Below are 25,061 nucleotides of genomic sequence, written 5' to 3'. Positions count from 1 at the left end.
ATCCCACTCCTGACTGGCCCTGCCCATCCCACCCTGCTCCTCCCAGGAGTCCCCACGTGGCCCGGTTTGGATGCAGGTAAGTACAGGGCGCGCACAGAGGCTCAGGGAGGGCGAAAAACAGGCCTACTGGAAGTTTGGGAAGGCCAGAAATGGGCCCAGAGGGCCTCCGGAGCCTGGGGCGGCTGTTTTTGCCCTCCCAGAGGCTCGAGAAAAGCCTCCGGAGTGTGGGGAGGGCAAAAACGCCCCCCCCCCGCCGCCGCCGTGGTGCAGGAGTCTGACTAGGCCATGCCCACCATGGCCACGCCCACCCAGCAACCGTGCAGAGAACCCCTTGCTAAAATTTTCCTGTAACATTAGAGGTGAAAGGGACCTTGGAGGTCTTCTAGTCCAACCCCCTGCTCAAGCAGGAGACCCTATACCATTTCAGAAAAGTGGCTATCCAGTCTCTTCTTAAAAAACCTCCAGGGATGAAGCATCCACAACTTCTGAAGGCAAAGCTGTTCCACTGGCTAATTGTTCTCACTGTTAGGAAGTTTCTCCTTAATTCCAGGTTGCGTCTCTCCTTGATTAGTTTCCATCCATTGTTTCTTGTTTTGGAAAATAAGTTGACCCTCCTCTTCTTTGTGGTATCATGTCTCCCCCAGTCCTTCTTTTCTCTAGACCGGCCAAAAACCCAGATCCTACAACCATTCTTCATATGTTTTAGTCTCCAGGCCTTTAATCATCTTAGTTGCTCTTCTTTGCACTTTTTCCAAAGTCTCAACATCTTTTTTGTAATGTGACAAAATTGGTATTCCAGGTGTGGCCTTACTAAGGCTTTATAAAGCGGTACTAATAACTCACATGATTTTGATTCTATGTTTATACAACTATGGACTGTTAGATTGTATTCACTTAACAGCTGTGGCAAGAAAGGTCGTAAAATGAGACGAAACTCAACAAATGTCTCACTTAACAACAGAAATTTGGGTCTCCGTTGTGATTGTAAGTCGAGGACTACCTGTATCACATGTGTCTTGTCTTTTCTTTTCTCAGGATTTCAATGCCTCCTCCAGTCTCCCTTGCATAACCGAATGCATCTTCTACAGATATAATGATGAAGGGCTTTACCAGCGCAATCTCTTCAATTTGCAAATCTACAACTTTGTGGGCTTCCTTTGGTGTATCAACTTCGTCATTGCTCTGGGACAGTGTGTACTTGCGGGAGCCTTTGCCTCTTATTACTGGGCCTTCCACAAGCCTCAAGATATCCCAGCCTGTGCCCTGCCCAGTTCCTTCCTCCGTACATTAAGGTGCGTAGTTTGGGGAGAAATGTCTGTGGAGATTCTCATGTTCTGACCTAGGCTCTCTTAAAAAGCAGGAAGCAGGAATTGATCCCGGCAGAACCGCTTTCATTTACACGACTGTGAATTACTTTCATTCACAGTCAGCAAGGTTTGTCCAAACAGTTTTTCAAAGGAATATTTATCAACACACCTTATCTCGTTTGGCAAGCTGCCACGTAACTTGTTTCCAAATGCAGAGTAAGGCAAAACTTGACATGGAGTCTCTTAGAGTCATGAACAGAACTTTCCACTCTTGAAACTACCAAATGAATGAATTGTTTCCTGCAAAAGCCCCCTCCCCGTTCGCTCCTCTTTTGTTTCCTATGGGAGGGGCCAATCATCTCCAAGGTGTGGCTTTACTCTCAGGTTGACCCTGCTTTCTGAGCTGTTCTTGTCTTCTGGCAGCTCTGCGCATTCGCACACTGGGAACCAGCTGTTCCTCTGTCTCGCCGCTGTCTATCTCTGCCTTTGACGCAGAGCCCTCGTCCGAGTTTTCCCCAGCCCCCAGGACTGGCCCATGTTCTTCCCCAACCTCCTCACTGTCTGACTCTGCTGCCAGCTCTGCTGGCCACCAGCGGGCCACAACATCTCAGTCATCCAGGTCATAGTTGTCTGAAAAGTGCTGTCAACAGTCAAACAGCGAATCCAGAAAAAAGAACTCCTGGGAGATTATTTTACCAAGAGTATAAAACATTACTGAATAACAGTACAGAAGAAGTGAAACCAGCTCTGGGTTTCCCATGCAAAAGCAAGTGTCCTCCTTTTCCCTATAGGCCACCCACAGTCCATAACGTCCACCAATCTTTGCAGTTCATTTTTTGGGAATCAGCTAGCCACGCTGGGACATCTGCTCGGTGTGTCCTTGAGATGCCAGCAATGTCTCATGGAAGCCGACGGATGCTTGAATATCATTCTCCCTGACATTCCATCCACCCCCCCTCCATATTATTGTATTCACAATGATTTCAGCATGGTGGAAATTGGATTTGCTTAATAACACACAATTTACTTAACAACTTTCTAAGCAAAGTTAAGTGCGTCGCACCTGATTCTTCTATGACCTTTTTGGCCATAGTTATTAAGTGAAACACTGCAGTTGTTAAGTAAATTGTGTGGTCATTGTGCAAATCCAGTTTCCACCATTAATTTTGCTTGTCGAAAGCCATCTGGGAAGGCTGCAGATGGTGATGATATGATCTTGGAATGCTGAAAACCCTTGTAAATACTTGCCTCTTGCCAAGCACCTAGGTTTTGATCATGTGACAGTCATAACTGCAAGCACTGGTCATAAGTAACATTTTCCAGTCTCATAATAACTTCAAATTGTCACTAAATCTGGTTTAAAGACGAGTATGTGAATTCTTCTGCTTCTATTTTTGTTTCCTCAAATGCATCTTCCTTTTTTAGTGTCAAACTCAAGGCCCGTGGGCTGGATCTGGCCCTCAGGGTGCTTAGATCTGGCCCACAGGGCCGCCCTGGAAACAGCAAAGGACCGGCCTACGGTGCCTCTGCCAGAGAAAATGGAGCTTGGGAGGGCCGGGCGCGCTACCCCCAAGGTCCATTTTCACTGGCAGGGGGCTGTAGGAGGCCGTCACAGCCAAAAACAGGGCTTAGGGGGGCACGCCTGGCCCTCCCAAGCTCCAGTTTCACTTGCAGAGGACTAGCAAGACAAACTAAAAACAAAAAAAGAAGAAATGTTTCCTCTTTTGCATTTGAGCATGCAAGAAGGGACAGGAAAGGAGAAAAGGAAAGGAAAGACAAAGAAAAAGAAGGGACGATGGGAAGAGAGCAAGGAAGGAAAAATAAGGAAAGAGAGGAAGGAAGAAGAAAGGAGAATGAAGAGGGAAGGAAAAAGAAAAGGAAGGAAGGAAAGGAGGGAGGGAAGGAAGGAAGGAAGGAAGGAAGGAAGGAAGGAAGGAAGGAAGGAAGGAAGGAAGGAAGGAAGGAAGGAGATTATAATGAGAAGAAGGGAGGGTCTGAGGGAAGTACTGCCTTAGTATTTGGCCACCACAGGTGCTCCCGACATGAGTGACATTGAGCTGGCCATGCCCCCCCTGCCCCCCCGAAGTCAAACACAACCCTGATGCGGCCCTCAATGAAATTGAGTTTGACACCCCTGGTCTAGTGGTTAAGCACCAAGCTAGAAAGCAGGAGACCTTGAGTTCAAGTCCCGCCTTAGCCACGAAAGTCAGCTGAGTAACCTTGGGCCAGTCCCTGTCTTTCAGCCTAACCCACCTCACAAGGGTGGTGGTTGTGGGGAAAACAGGAGGAAGAAGGAACATTAGATGTGTTTGACACCTTGAGTTATTCGTAAAAATAGTAAAGGTGGGATATAAATTAAATATAGTATAAATAAAGTATAATAAATAATTTATCAACAGATACCACATGGGGTCACTAGCTTTCGGTTCCCTTATCCTCACCATCGTTCAACTGATACGCATGGTACTAGAATATCTGGACCACAAGTTGAAAGGCAAGTGACAAACTGGCTTGATTTGATGACGAAATAGCCATTTTGGGCAAATAATCGGTTGGGTCTAAGACGCTCTACATGACTAGTGTGAATCTTTCAAAGTCGGGAGGGGTTTGGGAGATGGAATTCACCCGCTGGTGACAGAAATACGTTCTCCAGTTACATGCAGCCAAAATAGGCACAGAATTGCTTGCATGCAGTATGAGCTCCTGTACATCTGCACCTCGTCTAGCATGTAGTAGACAGACTGTCACTTATTGGATCCCTTAAGCCCAGATTTTGCACCAGCCCTGCAGATGTTCGAGTGACTTACAGGTAGTCCTCGAGTCACAAATGTAAATGGAGCCTTCCCGTACCATTCGTAACCCGAGGATCTGTGGGAGTGAATCTCGTACCTTGAATGGGATCACTCCCTCCTTTCGCCCACACATTTGTTAATTGAATGCAAGGCTCGTTAAGTGCACATGAGGTATTTCAGGGTGGGGAAGGCCATGAGGGGGCCTAGTGATGGAACAGATCACCTGATTAAGACTATACAAGACCACAGTGGGTTGGGGAGACCCACTGAAATACTTCATGCTCCTCACAATTGCTTCCCCCGCCCCCCATCTAACCTGCCACACCAGCTCACTTACCGTGTGAAGATCTAGCAAGCTGTCTCCTCTTCAGCATCTCAGCCATGTGCGCCCCTCTGCAGCTCCGTTTTGGCCTGCGCAGGCCTCACCTGGCAGTTTGCCGACCAAAATGGAGCTCCGTTTAGGCCAGCGAAGGCCTCGCATGACACAAGCTCCATTTTGAAAGTGCAGGACGAATGTTGCAGAGCCTCTGGGGTTGTTCGTAAGGGCGAACAACTGCCCTGGTGCTGCAAGATTCGTGGTTTTGGGACTTGTTCGTAAATACTAGGGGGCAATGATTGCGTAACTTCAAACGTTTGCTAAGGGAACGCTCGTAACCTGGGGATTATCTGTACTTCCTACCAACAGTTCAGAACATAAGTCTCAAGAAAATAGCAGCAATAGCGCTTAGCAATTGCACTTAGACTTATGTACTGCCCCATAGTGCTTTACAGCACTCTCTGAGAGGTTTACAATGTCAGCATATTGCCACCCAACAATTTACGTTTTCATTTTACTTGGAAGGATGGAAGGCTGAGTCAACCTTGAGCCCGTCAGGATCGAACTCCAGATTGCAGGCAGAATTTGCTTGCAATACTGCATTCTAACCACTACGCCACCAGGGCTCCTCTTGTAGCAGTTCAGCCCATATTCTGAGAGTTAAATAGTGTTATAATCATAGCAATGTCTGTGGAGATTTTCAGTCATCCAGATCATGGTTGTTTCAAAGGTGCTTTTTCAAAGGGCAGCTGGACTGTTTTTTTTGCTTGAGGAAGAAGAAGAAAACGCTTCGCTTCTCATCCAAAAAGCTTTATCCATTCTGACAGGGTCAGAATTGATTCCTGTCAGAACTGATGAACCATCAGAACCAATGGAGCTTTCTGGATGAGAAGAAAATGCTTTTTTCTTCTTCTTCTTCCTCAATAAAAAAAAAAACCAGGCCAGTTGCCTTTTGAAAAAAACACCTTTCAGACATAAGCCATGTTGGTCTTACTGTACTTCTAATTCTGCTTTGATATTTGCAGATTCCGAAAATCGAGTTGCCAAGTTTTTTCTATGCTGTCTGAAATGTTGCTTCTGGTGTTTGGAGAAATTCCTCAAATACCTCAACCGAAATGCTTACATTATGGTGAGCCATGGCTGCTATTATTAAACTCCATATATATATATATGTGTGTGTGTGTGTGTGTATACATATACACATACACATACACATACACATACATACATACATACATACATACATACATACATACATACATATATATATAAGAAATAAATATATATATATATATTTATTTGGTGGCTGTGGACTGCAGGATTGAACAATAATATAACCATCATGCAAAGGTAGGGCTTGGAGGAAATTAAACCTCCCCAAAGTTCTGGTGCACCTGCTTTCTTCATTTCCCCTTTAAATTTAGGGAAATTCAAAATTTGGTAACCAAATTTGCTGTTTTGTATGTAGGTCAAAAGGGGGTTGGCAGTGGCACATGTCACGGATAAAACAATTCAGGTTTTCTTAAAAGTAGCAATAACACTTAGACTTATATACTGTTTCACAGTGCTTTACAGCCTTCTCTAAGCGGTTTATAGAATCAGCATATTGCCACCCAACAATCTGAGTCCTCAGTTTACCAACCTTGGAAGGATGGAAGGCTGAGTCAACCTTGAGCCGGTCAGAACTGAACTGCCAAACTTCAGGCAGCCGGCAGTCAGCAGAAATAGCCTGCAATAGTGCATTCTAACCATGGTGCCACCATGGCTCATATGGTATATGGCCGTGATGGCTAACCTATGGCACGCATGCTACAGGTGGCATGTGGAGCCATATCGGTGGGCACGCGAGCGTTGCTCCAGTTCAGCTCCAGCATGCACACGTGCACCGGCCAGCTGATTTACAGGCCTTCCAGGCCCACCAGAAGTCAGCAAATGGGCCGCTTCCGGCCTCCGGAGGGCCTCTGTGGGGGTGGGGAAGGCCGTTTTCACGCTCCCCAGGCTCCTAGAAAGCCTCTGGAGCCTGGGGAGGGCAAAAAATGGGCCTACCACGCCCACTGTGCCATCACATGCCAAAAGTGTGGGGATCATGGGGGGTTGCGGGCGCATGCGCGGATGCTGGGGTGCATTGAATTTTGGGTGTGGGCACGCATGCATGTGACCTCCCACGGTCTCCCCACTTTTGGCACGTGACGGCAAAAAGACTTGCCATTGCTGGTATATGGTATATATATATATATATATATATATAATACGGTTTAAGGCCATTATCTTATTCTACTGCAGCAAAAGGAATAGAAATAGAAATAATAGAAATAGAAATAATAGAAATAGAAGTAGAAATAATATAGAATGAGTTGGAAGGGACTTTGGAGGTCTTCTAGTCCAGCCCCCTGCTCAGGAAGGAAACCCTACACCCGTGATGGCGAACCTATGGCACGCGTGTCAGAGGTGGCACGCAGAGCCCTCTCTATGGGCATGCATGCCATCGCCAGCTGCTTTTCTGGTTTCCAGCGTGCCCAAGCACGCCAGCCAGCTGCTCTTTCTGGGTGCCGGGGCGCCGGAAAACAGGCCCCAAAACACCCAAAAAACCAGGCCGTTTTTCAGGCCGTTTTCAGGCTGTTTTTCAAGACAAAAGCGTCCAGAAAACAGCTCAAAAATGGCCTGAAAATGGCCAAAAAACAGGCATGTGCATGCCCTCCAGCTGGTCTTCATGTTTCTGGCGCTCCGGCACACACACATGCACGTGTGTCCTGGTTTGGACACTTGGTGCCGAAAAGGTTCGCCATTCCTGCCCTATACCATTATATAGGCATAAATCAATGCCTCCTCTTTCTTTTTTCCCTTTTTCCGATACTTTTCCCTTCTCTTCTCTTCTCTTCTCTTCTCTTCTCTTCTCTTCTCTTCTCTTCTCTTCTCTTCTCTTCTCCCTCCTTTACTTTCCCAGTACTATTATTTTTTATTTTATATTATATTATAAACTAATAAAAAAAAATCTCCCTTCATTTCAGATTGCCATTTATGGAAAGAACTTCTGTGCATCAGCCAAAAACGCCTTCAATCTCCTGATGCGGAATGTTGTCAGGTAACCAAGTTGGGATGACGGAGTCCCTGAGACAACCTGGCCAAGGAAGGAGAAAAATATGGTCTCCATTTCACCTTTCTCTTCTTCTCAATACAGAGTCGTAGTCCTGGATAAAGTCACAGATCTGCTGTTGTTTTTTGGGAAGCTATTGGTGGTAGGAGGAATTGGCATCCTGTCCTTTTTCTTCTTCACGGGGCGAATCCCCACTGAAGATCCCCGGTTCAAATCCCCAGTCCTCAACTACTACTGGTTGCCCATTATGGTATGTCGTGGTGGTGGTTTGGTTTGGTGGGCAATTACGTGGCTTCTTTCTGCCTCCTTGAAACCTTCTTAAAATAATTTTGGACAGGAAAGATCCAAAATTGGGATCTGAGGGCTGAGGTAGTCCTCGACTTGTGACCATAACATAGTCTGGAATTATGGTCATTGCAGTCATAAATTGAGGCATCCCGTGACTGAATCCTTTTTTTTCTTTTTGGGCAGCAGTTGTGAGGTAAATCCTTAAGCGAATGCCGCAGTCGTTAAACAAATCCATTTTACCCAATTGCCGTTTTTGGTTTTTTTGTTCTTTTGCCAGAAAGCAGAAATAAATAACAAAACTAGCAAAAATAAATTTTAAAAATCACAGCCGTGACTGTGGGACACTGCAAATAGCTGTAAAGGTGAGCAGGGGGGGGCGGTGTCCATTGCAACTTTGTAAACGTAGCTTTTGAGGGGGTCCATCATTAAGCATCCAGTTGTAAATCAATGTATATACAAAATCTGGAGCTCTGGTAGCGCAGCAAACTAAAGCACTGTTATTAACATCAGCTGCCTGCAATTACTGCAAATTCAAATCTCACCAGGCTCAAGGTTGACTCAGCCTTCCATCCTTTCTAAGGTAGGTAAAATGAGGACCCAGATTGTGGGGGCAATAAGCTGACTTTGTATAAATATACAAAATATGAAGGCTATTGCTTAACGCATTGTAAGCTGCCCTGAGTCTCCGGAGAAGGGCGGCATATACATCAAATTTTTTAAAAAAAGAATATTAAATCTATGAAAAGGTTCTGCAGGCCCGCTAGCCTCAAATGAGTGGGCTGGCATAAAATTGCATGGAATCGGTAGAGAAAAAAATGTTGCTTAGGGCAGTAAGAATGGAGAGAAAGAGTCAGAGAAACTTTAGCAAAGTGGTCATTAGTAAACTAGTGACTTAGACTGTAGGCAACTGAATAGAATAGAATAGAATAGAATAGAATAGAATAGAATAGAATAGAATAGAATAGAATAGAATAGAATAGAATAGAATAGAATAGAATAGAATAGAATAGAATAGAATAGAATTCTTTATTGGCCAAGTGTGATTGGACACACAAGGAATTTGTCTTGGTGCATATGCTCTCAGTGTACATAAAAGAAAAGATACGTTCATCAAGAATCATAAGGTACAACCAGAGGTGGGTTTCAGCAGGTTCTGACCAGTTCTAGAGAACCTGTAGTGGACATTTTGAGTAGTTCGGAGAACCGGTAGTAAAAATTCTGACTGGCCCCGCCCCCATCTATTCTCTGCCTCCCCAAGTCCCAGCTGATCAGGAGGAAATGGGGATTTTGCAGTAACCTTCCCCTGGAGTGGGGAGGGAATGGAGATTTTACAGTATCCTTCCCCTGCCACCCCCACCAAGCCATGCCATGCCCACCAAGCCACACCCACAGAACTGGTAGTAAAAAAATTTGAAACCCACCACTGGGTACAACACTTAATGATAGTCATAGGGAAACAGTCAATATAAATCGTAAGGATGCCAGCAACAAGGTTAAAGTCATACAGTCATAAGTGGGAGGAATGGGTGAGGAACGATGAGAAGATTAATAGTAGTGCAGACTTAGTAACTAGTTTGACAGTGTTGAGGGAATTATTTGTTTAGCAGAGGGATGGCGTTTGGGAAAAAACTGTTCTTGTGTCTAGTTGTTCTGGTGTGCAGTGCTCTATAGCATCGTTTTGAGAGTTGAAACAGTTTATATCCAGGATGTGAGGGGTCTGTAAATATTTTGTGAACCACTTGTGTTCTTCAGACAAGGTATGGTTGATAAGAGAAAGAATAGAAAGTAAGAGTACAGAAAAGAGCAGCAAAGATAATTAGGGGACTGAAGGCTGAAACATATGAAGAATGGCTGCAGGAATTGGGTATGTCTAGCTTAATGAAAAGGAGGACTAGGGTTGATAGGATAGCAGTATTCAAGTATTTGAGGGGCTGCCACAGGGGTGAAACCTACTTACCTTCCCTACTGGTTTAGAAGTGCTCACACGCGCACCATCTTCACATCCCATTTTGGACCCTCTGGTTACTTCCCAGTTAAAACCAGGAAGTAACGACGTCCAGACGGGTGGGCAGAGCCTCGTGCTACCACCGCTACCGGTTCACCGAACCATTCGGCGGCGCTACCAGTTTGCCTGAACCGGAGTGAACCAGTAGCATTTCACCACCTTTTTTCTAAAACACCTGAAGGCAGGATGAGAAGCAATGGATGAAAACTAATCAAGGCGAGAACCAACCTAGAACTAAGGAGAAATTTCCTGATGGTTAGAACCATTAATCAATGGAATAATTTGCCTCCAGATGTGGGGGCTCCATCACTGGAGGTTTTAAAGAAGAGATTGGACAACCTCTTGTCTTAAATGGTATGTAGGGTTTCTTGCTTGAGCAGGGGGTTGGACTAGAAGACCTCCAAGGTCCCTTCCAACTCTGTTATTCTGAATATAAATTGTGAAACACCAGTTGCATCTTTAAGAACATGATTCACTTCAGGGTTGACACATGGCTGATAGGAATATCATAAAGTCAATTGCATCCCACCGTATTCTAAAACTGAAATCTCACCGTCTTCCATTTCTCTGTCATTTCTTTCCTCTCTTTCTTTTGCTTCAGACTGTGGTTGTAAGTGCCTACCTCATCGCCCAAGGATTCTTCAGCGTCTACAATATGTGTGTTGACACACTGTTCCTCTGTTTCTGTGAGTATTCCTGCTCACTTCTCCCTTGGATCCCGTTTCCCTAAGAGCAGTGTTTCTCAAAGTGTGATCCAAGGAAACTTGAGGGATCCCCAAGATCCTCTCAGAGGGGGTCTGTGAGATCAAAATTATTTGCCAGCCTTAATAATACAATATTAAAATCCCATCGAACAATGGTGAGAAGTGGTAGTGGTAGCAAATGTATTAATTTTAAAGTTTAATACGGTAAATATCAATACATATAACCCATACAAGGAGGTGTGGCAGCTCAGTGACTTAAAAGACACCGGAGAAGGTTTAAACTCCAGCGCTTTGACTCCTACCACTCTGTGACAGAGCGAATTCCCATTACTTGCCTCTGCTCCTGCCAACCTAGCAGCTGGGAAGCATGTACAGTAAATGCGAGTAGATAAATAGGTACCACTTCACTAGAAAGCTAAGAGCTTTCAGTGTTATGCCGTGGGTTTTGCACTGTGATGTGATGTCATCCTGGTCTCATGTCCCTGGAAACATCTTTGGACAGCGCTTGCTCAAGGGCTTAAAGAAATGGAGATGACCATTGCCTCCTAAATTCAGCTACAACTAGGGATGTTAAACCCACAGGGACTCCTTTACCTTTTTATAACCCATACAGACAAAAGCTCTTTTGGGGTCATCCATAATTTTAAAAGGTGGGGGGAGGGGTTCGGCCACGACAGCCTCCTGCAGCCCTGTGCCAGTGAAAACAGAGTCCAGGGAGGCTGTGCGCGGCCTGCCCAAGCTCTGTTTTTGGCCGCGACGGCCTCTTGCAGCCCTCTGCCAGCAAAAACGAATCTTTGGGAGGCCGTGTGCGGCCCATCCAGGCTCTGTTTTTGGCCGTGACGGCCTCCTGCAGCCATCTCCCAGTGAAAACGGAGTACAGGCGACCTCCCTGAGCTCTGTTTTCACTGGCAGAAGCACCACGGGCTGGTCCTTCATTGTTTCTAGGGTAGTCCCGCGGGCCAGATTTAAGCACCCTGTGGGCCGGATGTGGTCCGCGGGCCTTGAGTTTGACACCCCTGTTCTAGAGAGTATACCAGCCTTCTCCAGTCTGGGGAAACTCCGCCAGATAGGTTGCGGCTGCTTCAGTTTGGGGTTTAGTCCCAAATATATCTGGTGCTCTGGTTAAAGGTAATAGATTTGGAGCAGGGGTGGGTTCTACTTACCTTTACTACCGGTTCACAACAGGAGCACACACGCTTCTGCGCATGCGCAGATCGTCCCTGATGACGTCCGGGTGGGCGGAGCTTCCCACCGCTTTTACTACCAGTTCGCAAGAACCGGACCGAACCAGGAACAACCAATCAGTGATTTGGAAGAGAGAGTCTTGAGTTCTAATCCTGCCTTGGGTACCAAACTCAGCTATGTGTCCTTGAGCTAGTCACAGTCCCTAGGAAGACATTTTCCTGGCAAATTAACCAGTGGAATGGCTTGCCTTCAGAAGTTATGGGTGCTCCATCACTGGAGGTTTTCAAGAAATTGGACAGCCACTTGTCTTGAATGGCATAGGGCAGTGATGGCTAACCTTTTTGCCGTCGCGTGCCAAAAGCGGGGGAGCATGGGGGGGTCATGCGCATGCATGCCCATACCCATAATTCAATGCCCCCCCCACGCCCTGCCCCCTGTGCATGCGCATGCTACCTCCGCCTTTTGGCACACAACAGCAAAAAGGTTGCTGATGGGCCTGGTAGGCCCGTTTTTTGCCCTCCCCAGGCTCCAGAGGCTTTCTTGGAGCCTGGGGAGGGTGAAAACGGCCTCCCCCACCCCCCGGAGGCCGGAAACGGCCCGTTTCCCGACTTCCGGTAGGCCCGGAAGGCCCAAAATTCAGCTGGCTGGCACGCACGCACACGCTGGAGCTGAACTAGGGCAACGCTTGCATGCCCACAGATATGGCTCCGCGTGCCACCTGTGGCACACATGCCATAGGTTCACCACCACGGGCATAGGATCTCCTGTTCAAGCAAGAGGTTGGACTAGAAGACCTCCAAGGTCTCTGTCATCTCTGTTGTTCTATCTACTTCTATGAAAACGTTGCTAAGAGAATGTCAGGGAGCTGTCCATGGAGTCAGCAGGAATCAAGGACCCAGAACAGTTATCTGGAGAGTCTCAAGCTGGAGAAGAATTGTATCATACTAGCCAACCTGGTGTAAATACCTTCTCTCTGTCCCCTTAGTGGAAGACCTGGAGCGAAATGATGGTTCCGAGGAAAAGCCGTATTTCATGTCCAAGTCTCTTATGAAGATCCTGAACAAGAAAAATAAGGCGGTCAAGGACAAATAGAAAAACCTGGGGCTGGAGGAAACTCATCAATTTATGATATTGGTCCCCATCATTTCTTCATCATTTTTTTTTTCATCTACATCAGAGACAACTTAATGTACTTCCCTTCCCCTTCACACAATGTTGTGGACTTCCACAAGATGACTTGAAACTCTTCATTTTATTTTATTTTGTTGGGTTGCCATATTGCCATTTACAGAAAACAATCCACCCATATTGCTGTTTATTGTGCAGATTGTCTATTTATGAATAATTGATCTATTTAATTTAATCTCCCGTGCCATGGTCTGTTTGGAATCCGTGTTTCGATGTCCGTCTTCCCAAACCTTTTCTGCTTCAGAATAAGCCACTCCCACTTCCTTGGTTTGGGGTTCCATGATAGGTTCCTCAATTCAACCTATCATGGCTGTTTTGCACTCGTTCTGGCCAACTGTCTTTTCTGATGGGTCAAAATCAGGGCTCTTTTCATAGTCTTTGGTTGTCCATTTGTAAAACACAACCTTCTTTTTAGCTACGTTCCGGGCTAAATCAGGCAGTGGTGAACCACAACAAAACTCCTTCTTAAAACGTGTCCTGCAGAAGTACATCTTCTCCTGTTGTCACCATCCGTGTGGAATCTCTTGTGTGGACTTTTCTGAGGGAAAAGTCAACGTGCTTCCCTGGCACGTTGAGTGGATACCCTCTGGAAGAGTGTCTTGGACCAGGTGTTCCAGATGTTCTCCAGATGTTTTGAATGTGAACTTCTGAGCTGGAGTCAGGAGTCGAAATCATTTTGATTGCTCGGTCCATCCTTCTTCAGCTTTGGTGACTGTTAGCACATGGTTGGCCTTTTCGTAGGTACTTGGAGCATTTTCTAAAGGGCTGTTCCTACCCTGTCTCTCTGATTTATATTTTTATCCTTGACTATTTTTAGAGGATTAAACCCAGTGTGTTGTTGAATTCCTGTTTCTGACTCCTTCCCCAGCCAAAGACTTTTCTGAAACTGGAAAACTGGAAAACTTCCAAGGTGCCATCTTATATTTCAGATCAAATTGTTCTTTTTTCCTCTTGAGCCAATTCTCTTTCTGAATGTCTTACTGGTGGAATTGTTCAATATTGCACTGGCCAAGCACCAAATGACAAATGGTTTTCGGTATGCTGAATGTTGGCCATCTTATTTCCTAAGTGCCTTTGTGGATAAACTCCATTTCCAATATTGCTATGCCAACATTTGGCCCGAGTTTATGATTTACAAACCAGCTTAATTCACGCCAACTTCCTGTCACCTCTATTTTTTGCTTTGTTTCCTTCACTTTTATCTTCCTGCAGTCTTCTGGGTTGGTTTTCTTCTCTTCTTTCTTTCCAGGGTATCTCTTGCCATTAAAATAAAAAAAAATCATAAACACAATATTATGGCAAGATGCAAAACACTGCTCTTCGGATCAATTTATATCTTATGCAAGGGTGCTGTTGCAGGCATTTTCTGTACATAGCTTTTCCTCATGTATAAAAATGAAAAAATTGTTTTATACAAAGAATACGTGTATATTAAATATGATTTTAAATAACAAGTGATTGTGGTCTTCCTTCTGTTCGTTGAGTCTCATTTTGCTAATAAGAGTTTACCTATTCTGCCCCAGCTACGGACCCCAAAGAACGCAGCACACACAAAGTCCATTCAAACCTTAGTTTACTAAATAAACCAGTTTTTTACAACAATGGCTGTTAATTAACTGCATTAACAGCTGCCAAGAATTCAAAGAATAATACTGAAAGCTTCCTGTGGTTGGCAGAATGCCCAGAAGCAATTTGTAGGAAGCTGATAACATAAGCAAGACAAGACACGAAGGTATGTGAACGAAGTTGTTCCCTGCAAATTGCTTCAGTCGGCGTTCCTCCTTAAATAGGCTAAGGGAGTGGCCAATTAGCCCCAAGCCTTACTCTTGAGGAGACCTCCTCCTGAGGAGCCACTCCTGCCTTTTGGCAGCTCTGCGTGCCCATGCATTGAGAAGAGGCTCCTCCTCTTCATCCTCTTCACTTAAAGGAGTTTCTGGAGGTTCTGAAGGCCCTGGCTGAATCCCCGCCTCTGGCACCACATCTTCTCCAGCCTCCTCATTGTCTGACTCGAGTGCCAGCTGCACAGGCACAGCACCACACCAGCCTCCTCGCTGTCTGAATCAGCTACTAGCTGCACAGGCTGCTGACGGGCCACAATATTATCTGGTTCACTCTTTTATCAGCCCTGGGATTTTCCTAGCAAGAAGCTACAAATCAGAAAATGAGCATCCAAAGATAAGAGAGGCAGCCTTACTGCACAGGTAGCCCTCAACTTGCAACCACAACCTAGCCCAAAATTTCTGTCGCTGAGCGAGACATTTGTTAAGTGAGGTTTTCCCCCCATTTTATGACCTTTCTTGCCACAGTGGTTAAGTGAATCACTGCAGTCCTCTAGTAACATGGTTGCTAAGTGAATCTAACTCCCCCGTTGACTTTGCTTGCCCGAAGGTCACAAAAGGAGATCACATGACACTGCCTCCCCAAGGCCACTGCATCATAAATATGAGCCAGTTGACAAGCATCTGAGTTTTGATCACCTGACCATGGGGATGCGGCAACGATCGTGTGAAAAATGGTCATGAGTCACTTTTTTCAGTGCCGTCGTTACTTTAAACAGTCACTAAACTGTTATAAGTCAAGGACTATGTAGTTTCAATTTTTTTAAAAAAAAATAAACTGTTTTCTGAATTCTGGGTTAGTCGGTCATTCTGAAAGCCACAGAATTCCAGAAAATACAGCTAACCCAACAGATGGTGAAGTTTCTGATGTTGAATCTCCTCATCGTGTTTTGGTTCTTGTCTGATTTTCATTAGAATGGGCCACCCTCTAGTAAAAAAACCCAAAGGAACCACAGGAACATCAGAGGAGGCTTCATATTGACATTTTAATTTATTTCAGGCAGTGAATTTCTAAAACAGCAGCTTCTAGCTTGCAAAATCTTCTGAGGAGAGCTCTCCTCACTACAGGGAAATGCAACCCCATCCCCCATCAATGTTCATCCAGCAACATATACCTTCCCTCCCCAAGCAATGAAAATCAAAACACCACCCCATTCAATCAACATCTGCTCATTATTTCCATTCACCAAGCTCGTTCAGTACTCGTTCTTTGGCATCTCTGGTTCTTTGGATCTTGAAGGTCGGGTTCAAATGGGAGGAAGCAAGAGATGGCCTGAAAATGAGGGGGGGGGAGAAATAGCATTATTATTGCTTTCTGAGGACTCCCTGAATCGTTAAGTGTCACAGGTGGTGTGAGATTCATCATTGCTTAAAGCCTAGGAAGGAATGCTTTGAAGGGAAGAAGATGGTTTGCCAAAGAACTGGGTCGGAGCCAACGGTACTTCAGTTACCACATGACATGACTGGTTCCAGAGCAGGGTGCAGGTTAGGGTTAGGGTCGTTCCTTCCTCCCTCCCTACCCCTCCCTACTTTCCTTCCTTTCCTCCCTCCTTTCTGTCCTTTCTCCCTCCGTCCTTCATTCCTTCCCTCATCCTTCCTTCCTCCCTCTTTCCTTCCCTCCCCCTCCTCCTTCACTCCCTTCTTTCTTCCTTTCTCCCTGCCTTTTTTCCCCTGCTTTCCTTCCTTCCTGCCTTCCTTTTCTCTCTCCCTTTCCTGTGGTGGCGCAGTGGTTAGAATGCAGTATTGCAGGCTAACTCTACTGACCGCTGACTGCCAGCAGTTTGGCAGTTCAATCCTGACCGGCTCAATATTGACTCAGCTTTTCATCCTTCTGAGGTGGGTAAAATGAGGAGCCAGATTGTTGGGGACAAATATGCTGACTGTGTCTTAGAGAGGGCTGTGAAGTGGTATGTAAGTCGAAGTGTTATTGCTATTGCTATTTCCTTTCCTTCCCTTCCCCTCCTCTCTCCTTCCTCCCTCTTACAGAGTTCATCAACCAAGCCAGTGGTGGGTTTCAAATTTTTTTACTATCGGTTCTGTGGGCGTGGCTTGGTGGGCATGGTGTGGCTTGGTGGGCATAGCAGGGGAAGGATACTGTAAAATCTCCATTCCTTCCCCCCTCCTGGGGGAAGGATATTTCAAAATCTCCATTTCCTCCCAATCAGCTGGGGCTTGGGAGTCAGAGAATAGATGGAGCCAGAATTTTTACTACCGGTTCTCTGAACTACTCAAAATTTCCGCTACCGGTTCTCTAGAACTGGTCAGAACCTGCTGAAACCCACCTCTGTACCAAGCCAAACCCAAATGGAGGATGTAACTGTATGTTCTCAGCATCTCCAGTGTGGTGAAAGCTGCTCTCCTCACTCTAACTCTTTATTGAAGTCCAGTTCCCATCCACAAGTGTTTCCTTTGCCTCTTTCAAAGGTCGGCAATGGGCCGGCCCTGGTTGCCATTCCCATACTCAGAGCCTTGTTCCCGTGACTTACTTTGTCCCTCTGGAAAGTGCTTTCTTGCCGTAGCCCAGTGGGCCTGCAAACGTTGAAGGAGCCGGTCCTTCTCCTCTCCTTCTCGCAGAGCTTTCTGCCAAAAATAGAAGAGGAAGGTGAAGTTGAACCTGAGCAAATAGGAGGAGTAAATCCAGGGATATCTGGGAAGGGGCAGAGGTTCAAAGAAGTCAACATGGCGGCTGTAGCCTTGTCATCAAAGCTCCCTCCTTTTTTTTTTTTTTACGTGGGATCACGTGGCTGCCATCTTGATTATTTTTGACACCTGTGGACTTCCCTGAGTAAATCTTGCCTGCTGAAAAAGCACCACTTAGTTCCACATGGAAACCGCTTCTGAACTTTGTGCTTGGAGCGGAAAAGAATGAAACTATGATTTGGGGTTTTACCGATTAGATTGATAGATTTTTACAGAAATGGCTTGTTCATATTATTATGAAAAACCCAAAAGTTGTGATTCTTGTTAATGCCTTATTTTACTGCAACAGAGAGAGTCGGAAGTCGATGTTTTTCTTTTTTTCTTATCCTTCTTCACTTCTTTTCTCCCTCTTCCTCCTCACCATTTTCCTATTTACTTTTGTGTTTGTATTTTATCTTATCTTCTTTTAATGACCCCATAATCCCTTGCGGGGTAGAGTCTGGGCAACTGAATGGAGCTGAATGTTAACTGGCCAGATGCCCTTCTTGTCGCCAATATGGAGTCATATTCAGCAGATATATTCTCAACGTGCCCAGAGAGAGAAATATCTGCCTCTACCTAGGATCGAACTCATAGCCTCCTGATTGTGAGACGAGAGCTCCACCTCTAGGCCACCACACCACACCACTCATCTTATTTTATCTTATAACCCAATAAAAATGTTAAACTGAAAAGGCACCACTTTGGAGAAAACTCTGCTGGTGATTAATCCTGTATGAAGGGAAATTGTTACATACAGGGAGTCCTCAACTTACGACTGGTCCCTTAGCGACCATAGTACTGTCCAGACAATACTGGTAGTCCTCAACTTACAATCATTCATTTACCGACTGTTCAAAGTTACAACAGCACTGGAAAAAGTTACAACCGGTCCTCACCCTTACAACTGTGGCAGCATCCCCAAAGTCATGCGCTCAAAACTTGGGCCCTTAGTAACCACATAGTCTTGGGTCATGTGATCACCAATTGTGAGCTTCCCAACAAGTCAAATCAATGGGAAAGGCCAAATTCACTTAGTTAAGTGAATTTGCTGTGATTTGCTTAACAACCCTGGGGGGAGGGGGAAGGTTGTACAATTGAGAGTGGGTCACTTAACAACTACCTTGTTCGGCAGTAGACGTTGTGGTCACAATTGTGGTTGTTCAGTTGAGGACTACCTGTAATTTGGATAAACACTGAGTGTTTCTGACCCCAAATCTGAGAACCTTCTTCCCGTCATTCAATTGTCTCCCAAATCTAGTGCAAATGCCTTAATAACTTTGATCACCTCCAGCGCATGTGCCTTTAGGTTCTCCATCTCTCGGAGTCCAGCCAATTTTGTGCAACGTTCCTCTAGGAGAACAGCTCCTTGGCTTAGTTTGGCTTCAGCTTGGGCCAGCTGCCTGCGGAGTTGTGCAGTATCCTGGGCTCGTTCTTTGGCATCCTGAGATTGTTGACGTAGCTGCTCCTAAATAGGAGTAGAAGCCGTTTACTTCCACAGAGAAGAAGTACAATCAAAAAACATTTTAAGTTGCACTGGCCGATAGTTGCAGTGACTGTACATGTACAGGTAGTCCTCGACTTACGACTACAATTGAGCCCAAAATTTGTTGTTAAGTGAGAAATTTGTTAAGTGGGTTTTACCCTACTTTACGACTTTTGCAGTCATAAAGTATTTATGAATGCAGTTATTAAATTAGTAACATGGTTGTAAAGTGAATCGGGCTACCCCATTGACTTTGCTTGTCAGAAGGTCACAAAAGGTAATCCCATGACCCCAGGACACTGCAACCGTCATAAATAGGAACCAGTTGCCAACCATCCAAATTTTGATTAGATGATCAAAATGCAATGGTCATAAGTGTGAAAAATGGCCGTAAATCAACTTTTTTCAGCGGTGTTGTAACTTCCAACAGTCACTAAATGAGCTGTTGTAAGTCGAGGACTATCTGTACTGCAGTTTTACACATAAAGTAGATCACGGGTGTTAAACTCGATCGTGTCATGGGCCAGATCATGATGTATCACGACGTTTTTTGCCTTTGCAGAGCTGGGATGGGCGTGGCCTTCCTGTGATGTATCCAGCCCGCCGGCCGCCAGTTTGACAGGCCTAAAATAGATTTAGCTCATCTGGTTTTAGCTCTCCTAGTTGTTTTACCCTATGAGGAATCAATCTTGCAAGTCAGAATGTACACTCCTCTTCTCCCCACCCTCCACCTTCTTTACATCTTGAGAAACTAGGGAGAGTCCCTTCCACGGGTGGGCTGCTGAGGGTTTGCAGGGGTTCGGGAGAACCTCTAGCTAAGATTCTTTGCAGTTTGGAGAACCCCCAAATCCCACCCCTGGCTGGCCCCGCCCATCCTGCCCCTCCCCTCCCAGAAGTCCCCATGCAGCCTGTTTTGGACACAGGTACGAGCAGGGCACGCGTGGAGGCTCAGGGAAGGCGAAAAACGGGCCTACTGGAATGGGCCTCCAGAGCCTGGAAAGACCATTTTTGCCTTCCCGGAGGCTCAAAGAAAGCCTCCGGAGCCCAGGGAGGGCAAAAATGTCCCCCCCCATGGTGCAGGAGGATGACTAGGCCACGCCCACCATGGCCACGCCCACCCAGCAACCAGGCAGCAAACCCCTTGCTAAAATTTTTGAAGCCCAACCCTGGTCCCTTCTAAGCCTCTTGCCCCACCCTCTATCCAGCTGTGGGCTATGCTGTCTCTTCTCTGACAATTCCATTGGCAGAGTCTCTTTGCCAAGCCCCCCCCCCCCCCCGAAGGTTTTTCCCACATGCCATCACAAGATCGAAGACAAGATTGAAGAGAAGGACCAATCTTCTTTAAGGTTCCCGAATCACGGGATGCCCCCCGTCGTACCTATTATTTACCTGGAGTTTGTGTTCTCGGGCACTGGCTGCATCTTCTACCACCTGCAGCTGCCTCTGCCACTCGGCCTGGAGCCGGGCCTGTTCAGCCAAGGACTGGGCCAGCAAATCCTCCTTCTCCTGGATCTGCTGGAGCAACGCTGGAGCCAAGTCGGAGCTGCTGAGGGAATTTGCAAGAGCCTAGAGCCGAGATAGAGAGGCGGAAGAAGAATAGAATAACAGAGTTGGAGGGGACTTTGGAGGTCTTCTAGTCCAACCTGCTGCTCAAGCAAGAAACCCTATACCAGTGATGGATAACCTTTTTGCCACTGCGTGCCAGGAAAGGGGGGGCAGGGGAGGTTCACGTGCGCGTGTGCCCACACCCATAATTCTATGCACCCCACCCCGCGCATGACCCCCCCCCCGCTCCTGGCATGTGATAGCCCAATCGGCCGGGTTTTTCTTCCTCACCTGGCTCCAGATCCACTCTATGCATCTGAGGAGGGTGAAAACAGCCTTCCCCACCCCCTCGGAGGCTCTCCAGAAGCCTGAAATGGCCTGTTTCCCAACTTTCAGTGGTAGAGAGGCTCTGGAGATTGGGGACAGCAAAAAAGTCACTTCCTGTACAATTGGAAGTTGGGAAATGGGCCGTTTCAGGCCTCCGGAGGGCCTCCGAGGGGGTGAGGAAGGCTGTTTTCACCCTCCTCAGATGCATAGAGAGGATCTGGAGCCAGGTGAGAAAGAAAAACGGGCCTTCCCCACCCACCAGACCCTGCGGAGGCAGGAAACAGCCTGTTTCACTACTTCTGGTGGGCCCAGAAGACCTGAAAATCAGTTGGTTGGTGTGCGCATGCGTGCCGGAGCTGAGCTGGTGTGCCAGGCGACATGGCTCCGCGTGCCACCTGTGGCACACGTGCCATAGGTTCACCATCACGGCCCTATACCATTTCAGACAAATGGTTGTTCAATATCTTCTTAAAAACTTCCAGTGTTGGAGCATTCACAACTTCTGGAGGCAAATTGTTCCACTGATTAATTGTTCTAACTGTCAGGAAATTTCTCCTTAGTTCTAAGTTGCTTCTCTCCTTAATTAGTTTCCACCCATTGTTTCTTGTCCTGCCCTCAGGTGCTTTGGAGAATAGCTTGACTCCCTCTTCTTTGTGGCAGCCCCTGAGATATTGGAAGACTGCTATCATGTCTCCCCTGGTCCTTCTTTTCATTAAACTAGACATACTCAGTTCCTGCAACCGTTCTTCAAATGTTTCAGCCTCAAGTCCTCTAATCATCTTTGTTGCTCTTCTCTGTACTTTTTCCAGAGTCTCCACATCTTTTTTATATCGTGGTGACCAAAAGTCACCCAATCTGGAAAGGGCCATCTTCTACGGTAAAAATGTTTGAAGGTGCAGGTAGGGTAGTGGGGGAAGGTGCTGGATTAGAAGCAGAGAGGCCCAGGACGTAATCATCTCTCAGCCATTTGGTTTCCCTGGAGTACTCTGAGCCAGCCCCTCTCTTTCAGCCCAACAACCATTGTGGAGCAGAAGGGAAGATTCTGGGCCAGGAGAAGAGAGACCCAGGTTCTAATCATCTTTCAACCACGAAAGCTGTATGGAACCCACTTTCCACCCAACCTACCTCAGAAGATTATGATTGTGTAGAAAAATAAGAGGAAAAGCACCATTAGGGTGCCTCAAGGTCCTGAATGAAAGGCGGGAGACAAAAACAGGTAGTCCTCGACTTACGACCACAATCGAGCCCAACGTTTCCGTTACTAAGTGAGACAGTTGTTAAAAGAGACTTCTGCCCCATTTTACGACCTTTCTTACCACAGTTGTTAAGTAAATCTCTACAGTTGTTAAGTTAGTAACATGGTTGTTAAGTGAATCTGGCTTCCCCATTGACTTTGCAGGTCAGAAGGTCGCAAAAAGTGATCACATGATCCCCGGGACATTGCGACCGTCATAAATAGGAGTCAGTTGCCAAGTGTCTGAATTTTGATCACGTGACCACGGGGATGCTGCAATGACAGTCATAACTTGCTTTTTCCAATGCCGTTGTTAACTTCGAACGGTCACTAAATGAACGGTTGTAAGTCGAGGACTACCTGGACAACGTATCGATAACTAAAATCTGAATTTGGTAGAGGAAGAGCTACCTCCACATCCTTGGTGCTACTGGTCAAAGCTTCCTGGAGGGCTTTAATTAAGGTTTCCTTCTCCTTCAAAGTGAAGACCAAGGTTTGGCCCTGCAGTTGCCAGAACTCCTGAGTTGAGGTACAGAGAGACTCCAGGCGATGGATTTCCCGCTCCTTCTGGTTCAAAAGCTCCCTCAGAGCCTGAGGCATTGGGGGAAGGGAAGGAGAAGAAGGGCCAGAGAAAGTAAAAAGCTTCCAGACAACCCAACAACTGCAAATTCTCGTCTGTCCCAAGTCTCCCTCTCGATATTCATTAGAGATTTTACACCAAGGATGTTGTGGCCCATCAGTGGCCTGTGCAGCTAGTAGCTCATTCTGACAACGGGGAGGCTGGTGTGGTGCTGTGCCAGCAGCCTGTGCAGCTGGCACTTGAGTCGGACAACGAGGAGGCTGGAGAAGATGTGGTGCCAGAGGCAGGGATTCAGCCAGGGCCTTCAGAATCTCCCATAAGTGAAGAGGAAGAAGAGGAGGAGCCTCTTCTCGATGCACGGGCGCACAGAGCTGGCAAAAGGCAGGAGTGGCTCCTCAGGAGGAGGTCTCCTCGAGAGTAAGGCTTGGGGCTAATTGGCCACTCCTTTAGCCTATTTAAGGAAGGATGACGACTGAGGCAATTTGCAGGGAACAACTTCGTTCACTCTCCTTCGCGTCTTGATCTTAGTTGTCTGCAAATTGCTTCTGGGCTTTCTGCCAACCATAGTAAGATTACGATTATTTATTCTTTGGATTCTTGTAGGCTGTTAAGAAAGTTAATTAACAGCCTTTGTTTGAAAAAAAACTGATTTAATTTAGTAAACTAAGGTTTGTACAGACTTTGTGTGTGCTGCGTTCTTTGGGGTCCGTAGCTGGGGCAGAACAAAGGGTCATTCCTCCAACCTCTGGAAAAATCGACATGATGGCTAGTCCTTGATTTATGACTCTAATGGACTCTGCCCATGATGGTCTTAAGTCATGAGAGTCGCAAAGCAGGTCACCGACGTGACTGACCCAATTTTATATAAACTTTTTTTGCAGTGGTCATTAAGCAAACAGCATGGAGTGGTGCAGTGGCCTAGAGGTGGAGCTCTCGCCTCATGATCAGGAGGTTGTGAGTTCGATCCTAGATAGCGGCAGATATTTCTCTCTCAGGGCACAATGAGTAATTACTGTATTTTTCGGAGTATAAGACACACCGCAGTATAAGTCGCACCTTAGTTTTTGGGGAGGAAAATAAGAAAAAACCTGATTGCCTGGTGGATCGGCCTCCCGGAATACCCCCAATCAGCTGTCCCCAGAGGTGAATTTTAGCAACAGGTTCCTTGGTTGTGAGCTCTCTGCCTTGCTTTTTTCTGCCTCTGAAACATCGGAAACTCTGTTTCAGAAAAAACTTTTTTTCCTGCCTATAAAAGCCTCCGAAACAGAGCTTCAGAAAAAAAGCCTCTGAAGCTCTGTTTGGGGGCTTTTTTTTCTGAAGCTCTGTTTGGGGGCTTCTTTTCTGAAGCTTCGTTTCTGATGTTTTTTTCAGCCTCTGAAACCTCTGCTTGAGAAGCTGGGCGGGGCTACATTCAGAGTATAAGACGCATCCAGATTTTCACCCTTTTTTGGGGGAGGGAAAGGTGCGTCTTATATTCCGAAAAATACGGTATATGCTGCAAACTCTGCATTGGCAACAGGAAAGGCATCCGGCCAGTAAACACTCTGCTCCATTCAGTTGCCCCAACTCCACCCCGATGTAAGGGATTGTGGGGTCATTAAAAGACAAAAAAAATTAAGCGAACGGCATGGTCGTTAAGCAACCATTGTAAAGTGAGTGCCGTGGCCATAAAATGAGCCCCTTGTTTCCTGTGAGCTGATTCTGCTGAAAACTAGAATCAAATGCTAGTTTTCAACAAAACCATCATAAATATGATCATGGGAACAGATGGTTGTTGTGAATGGCTGGAAAGCTGGGCCAGTTGCTAAGCACCATGACCATGGGGAAGTGGGCCAGACATTGGAACTGGGTTGTAAGTACTTCTGAGGAGGTTATAACTTTAATGGTCACTAAGCAACTGCTGTAAATTGAGGACTACCTCGGTTCATACAGCAAGAATGCATACTTAAAAAAAAAAAGAAAAGAAAATAGAATGTATGTTATTAAAAACATATAAATGTATAAATAACATGTAAACAAATAAACAAGATGTGATACAATATATCTGGCATGAAACAATCAGTCAATGCTTCTCTATGGTCCTAGAGGCAAGAAACTTTGAAAGAAGAAAAATGCAATATTGTTAAATACTATTTGAAGTTATACTAGACTTCCATGTCGGAAGCACCAAAGCGTTTCCATGGTGAAAGGATCAACTGGTGACATCACCATTGCCTGAGGGATGCCCAACTGGGGGCTCCTTTTGCATCCCTGTTAGGTTTTCCACCAAAGTGGTACCCATCTATCTACTCGCAGTCGTCCACTTTCAAGCTGCTGGGTCGACAGGAGCTGGAGTGAGTGATGAGAGCTCACTCCACCACATGGCAGCAACCGGGTCTCAAACCCGAGCCTGACAATTGTCAGCCCAGGAACCTACCCACGTGAGCCATCATGATTCTAATGTTTGAAGTTGTCACATTCTTTTCCAAAACTTCACACATCCAGAAACATGAG

General features: G+C 46.1%; 2 protein-coding genes across 2 annotated transcripts in view; one reads left to right on the top strand and one right to left on the bottom strand.

Annotated features, from left to right (window-relative positions):
- Positions 1-14,298, top strand: part of SLC44A4 (solute carrier family 44 member 4) — a 70,652-nt gene extending 56,354 nt beyond the window's left edge. The window contains exons 15-21 of the mRNA XM_070936618.1: positions 1,036-1,292; positions 3,707-3,801; positions 5,441-5,544; positions 7,424-7,497; positions 7,594-7,759; positions 10,404-10,488; positions 12,677-14,298. Of these exons, the coding sequence (XP_070792719.1) occupies positions 1,036-1,292; positions 3,707-3,801; positions 5,441-5,544; positions 7,424-7,497; positions 7,594-7,759; positions 10,404-10,488; positions 12,677-12,783 (888 nt within the window). The 3' untranslated portion in view covers positions 12,784-14,298. The remainder of the gene's footprint in view (positions 1-1,035; positions 1,293-3,706; positions 3,802-5,440; positions 5,545-7,423; positions 7,498-7,593; positions 7,760-10,403; positions 10,489-12,676) is intronic.
- A 1,421-nt stretch (positions 14,299-15,719) lies between these two features.
- Positions 15,720-25,061, bottom strand: part of LOC139310090 (rootletin-like) — a 30,639-nt gene continuing 21,297 nt past the window's right edge. The window contains exons 9-13 of the mRNA XM_070934244.1: positions 22,400-22,579; positions 20,272-20,448; positions 18,685-18,864; positions 17,204-17,297; positions 15,720-15,990 (exon numbers count right to left, since the gene is read on the bottom strand). Coding sequence (XP_070790345.1) covers positions 15,965-15,990; positions 17,204-17,297; positions 18,685-18,864; positions 20,272-20,448; positions 22,400-22,579 — 657 coding nt within the window. The 3' untranslated portion in view covers positions 15,720-15,964. The remainder of the gene's footprint in view (positions 15,991-17,203; positions 17,298-18,684; positions 18,865-20,271; positions 20,449-22,399; positions 22,580-25,061) is intronic.

The sequence above is a fragment of the Pituophis catenifer genome, unplaced genomic scaffold (genome assembly GCF_029215685.1).
Source record: "Pituophis catenifer annectens isolate HBS135680 unplaced genomic scaffold, rPitCat1.0.hap2 SCAF_2, whole genome shotgun sequence".
Taxonomy (NCBI): domain Eukaryota; kingdom Metazoa; phylum Chordata; class Lepidosauria; order Squamata; family Colubridae; genus Pituophis; species Pituophis catenifer.
Note: the sequence above shows the minus strand (reverse complement) of the source record. Positions and strands in the feature narration are given on the sequence as shown.